Genomic DNA, 3,458 nt, shown 5'->3' with positions numbered 1-3,458 from the left:
TTCTCAATTATAATTTCTAATAGAAGTACATACACAGATAAAACTTCACATAACAAGGAAAAGAAAAAGTAGTGAAACCTAATTTGATACGCGTTGTAAAGTCAGTGCGTGTCCTGCACAAAGCAGTGGAAGTGTTTGCATGCCCTCCCTGAAGGTGATGCTAAAGTGGGACAACCCTTGAGCCTTTTTAAAGATAGTTAGGCATTCCATTTTCCCATCCCCAATGGCTTGTTTGAGAGACATGGATGCAAAGAAGCCTTATATTGCTGCAATCCTTGTACAACTAGGATATGCTGGGTTCTATGCGTTATCCAAGGCTGCTTTTGATACGGGTATGAGCACCTTTGTGTTCATCTTCTATCGGCAATTAGCTGCCTCTATGTTATTAGTACCGCTTGCTTTTGTTTTTGAAAGGTACGTAGACATGTCACTTTTTAAAGTTCTCCGAAATTCTCTCTTGTTTGCGATTTAGCGGCAGCCTCTGTCGTTCTTTCAGGAAAAACTATCCGCCTCTGACGTTTATGATATTGCTGAAGCTGTTCTGCCTTGCATTGTTTGGGTATGTTAATGGTGTTTAAGTGTTTTGTTTCACTATATACAACTGATGCAACATACCGTTTAAGTGTTATGTTTCACTATATAGAGCTGATGTTGTTGTGCAACGCTTTAGGCTTACATGGAGCTTAAACTTCTATAGCTTAGGCTTGAAGTATACTTCAGCATCAATGGGTTCAGCAGCTACAAACTCCATTCCAGTATTTACTTTCCTTTTTGCCATTTTCCTCAGGTTTGTGGCTCTTCTTCAGCTTCATTTGTTTAGGGAGAGTTAAATTAAATTCATTAAACTGAAAAAAAAAACATGATCATTCCCTTCAATAATTTTGGTGGATCAGTATGCAAAGAATTGTTTCTCCTGTTTAAACGAACTTCCCTGTCATGTAATCATTCATTCAAATTGTCAGAACTATAGTGAGGCAATTTACTTATTTTTCTGCTGAATTAATCAGTCTACATCCTAAAAGCAGCATCACCACTCTCCTCTCCTCTTATTGTTGTCGTTAACAGTAAAATTAAAAAACTAGCACTACTAAATCCACTAAGATGAGACCTCAACAAACTAAACAACTAATTATGATGTGTCAGGAAAAGAACAACTTACATTCTTCTTTTGGCCATTCAATTTTTTATCTGTTTGATGAACACATAAGTTCGATTCAAAACGGACGGCTTATGTTCGATTCAAAACAACAACTATATGTCTCAATACGTGCATTTATGTGTTTAGGATGGAGAATATCAAATTCAGAAGCGTTTCAGGAATAAGCAAGGTACTAGGAATTGCATTTTGCCTTGCTGGTGTCATGACAATTGCGCTATATAGAGGCACTCACATCCGTACTTTGAACCTTCATCATTCCTCTGGCCAAAATACCAAGTACCAAAACAATGTGTTTACTCCTAAAAGATGTTGGATCGAAGGATCCATCTTCCTAATAGTTGCCAATATGATTTGGTCCATGTGGTTAGTTCTACAGGTAATCTATCCATATTGTTGAAACTATCTAAATTAACGTGGTGTGTGTGTATTAGATATTGATCATGTCTCTTTTGACAGGGAATTATGTTAAAGGAATACCCCTCTAAGCTTATTTTCACTACCCTCCAATGTCTGTTCAGCACCTTTCAGTCGGGTTTCGTTGCACTGGTATTTGAGAGAGACAGTTCCAAGTGGACCTTGCAGTTGGACTTAGGCCTACTTGCTATTTTATACTGTGTACGTTTACTGAGCACATCAATCTCTTGATTTCATAGTAAAATCCTTTTCCTTGGCCATATGCCAATTGTTTGATAATCTTCCAATCAGAAGTTGTATAAAAAGAAATTCACAACAGTTGAATCAGAATTATTTTCTCCTCAAGAAAAGATGAATAACAGGAACTTTGTATGCCAGGGCTTTGTCGTAACAGGACTGAACATCTATTTACAAAGCTTTTGTATTGAGAAGAAGGGCCCTGTTTTTACAGCAATGTTCACACCTTTGGCTCTTGTTTTTACGCTGATATGTTCCACTGTTTTCTTAGGGGAAATGATTTATCTAGGAAGGTAACCTATTCGGAACTGACGCCATTTGATTTTTTTTTTTTTGTTTGTTTTCTTTCTTCTTCAAATAGAATTATCCTTATTAATTTCTTTGTCACAACACTTGAAATTTCAGTCTTTTAGGTGGAATCCTAATGGTTCTAGGCCTCTATAGCGTTCTGTGGGGAAAAGCCAAAGAGGGAGTGTCTTCTGAAGTCTCAATTGAAGACGGGAAAACTCGCACAGAGGAGAAAGAAGCAACAGGAAATCACTCTGATGCGGTTCCACAATGAGACATGAGGGACTGATCAGGACAAACTGTAAGGGAAAACTTCGAGGTTAGAATGCTATCAGTTCATAATCATATATGAAATAAAAGTGAAGTTCAGTTGTATAAATTATTCTTGAACTTAAAGAAGGAACTGATATGGCTGAGAAAAGGGAATAGTATTCCCATACGGTGGAAGATTCGTCATCACTATCTCACTCAAGATAATAGACACTAGTGTGTCATGAACCTACTCAGCAATCATCATTGCATGCCAACAGTTTACAACTTCGACGGGACACTTTATTTGTTTTCCGCTTTATCTAAATTCTGTGAGGTCATGATCATCTCATTCGTCAATCAAAAAACACAAAGTCAGAAGAAAGAGAGATAAGAAAAAAAAAAAAAATCCAAAGGGAATCTTTCGTCGAAAAATAATTAAAAAAAAAAAAAAAGTTAAAAGAGCACTCCTCATGTATTTTATCCCAAAAATACTTTACTACTAATAGTTATTATAACGTATAATATTTAATTTAATATTATTATAATATTATAATAGCAGCAAATTACCTTTAAATCTCCATATAAATTTAAATATTTATATTTAATTCCTGTGTGTCAATATAAATTTATTTTTGATACCTAATCAAATCAATTTATTTATTTCAGCTCCCTAACCTTGACAAAATTATCATATTATCCTCATTTTAAAATGCACAGTTACTCCTTTCTCTCTCAACGTTCGAAGCATCACTTCGCGACTCTAAATCACGACGACGCACTCCTCCTCCGTGACTCCAAAACTCGGAGATGCACTCTGCCTTTGCGACTCTATACCATCGACGACTTACTCCCCGGCTTTGTGCCTGAATCATCTTCATCGACATTGAAGACAAAACTCAGAGAGATGGTAAAACTCGACTAAACCATCTTAAACCCTTAAATCCTTAAATCATCGTTAAGTAAAATTTATGTGCCCTACATTTGGACTAATTTGTTGTTTCTCCATGAAAAATTGAAGTTTTAGTTTATGAGTGTTTTCAATTTTGTGAGGTTGAAGTTCAATGAAATTAGATTTAGATGTCTTCATTTCAATTTTATGAATGAGTTT

General features: G+C 35.8%; 1 protein-coding gene across 1 annotated transcript; it reads left to right on the top strand.

The window, feature by feature from the left end:
- The first annotated feature begins 221 nt into the window (after positions 1-221).
- Positions 222-2,477, top strand: LOC122032171 (WAT1-related protein At5g64700-like). Its single transcript, XM_042591433.1, has 7 exons — positions 222-414; positions 497-559; positions 671-787; positions 1,286-1,535; positions 1,616-1,774; positions 1,952-2,103; positions 2,216-2,477. Exons 1-7 carry the CDS (start codon positions 224-226, stop codon positions 2,370-2,372), a joined length of 1,089 nt encoding a protein of 362 aa, XP_042447367.1. The 5' UTR covers positions 222-223; the 3' UTR covers positions 2,373-2,477.
- Positions 2,478-3,458: the final 981 nt, after the last annotated feature.

Source organism: Zingiber officinale, chromosome 11A, assembly GCF_018446385.1.
Source record: "Zingiber officinale cultivar Zhangliang chromosome 11A, Zo_v1.1, whole genome shotgun sequence".
Lineage (NCBI taxonomy): Eukaryota > Viridiplantae > Streptophyta > Magnoliopsida > Zingiberales > Zingiberaceae > Zingiber > Zingiber officinale.
This window is presented reverse-complemented; position numbering and strand designations above follow the sequence as displayed.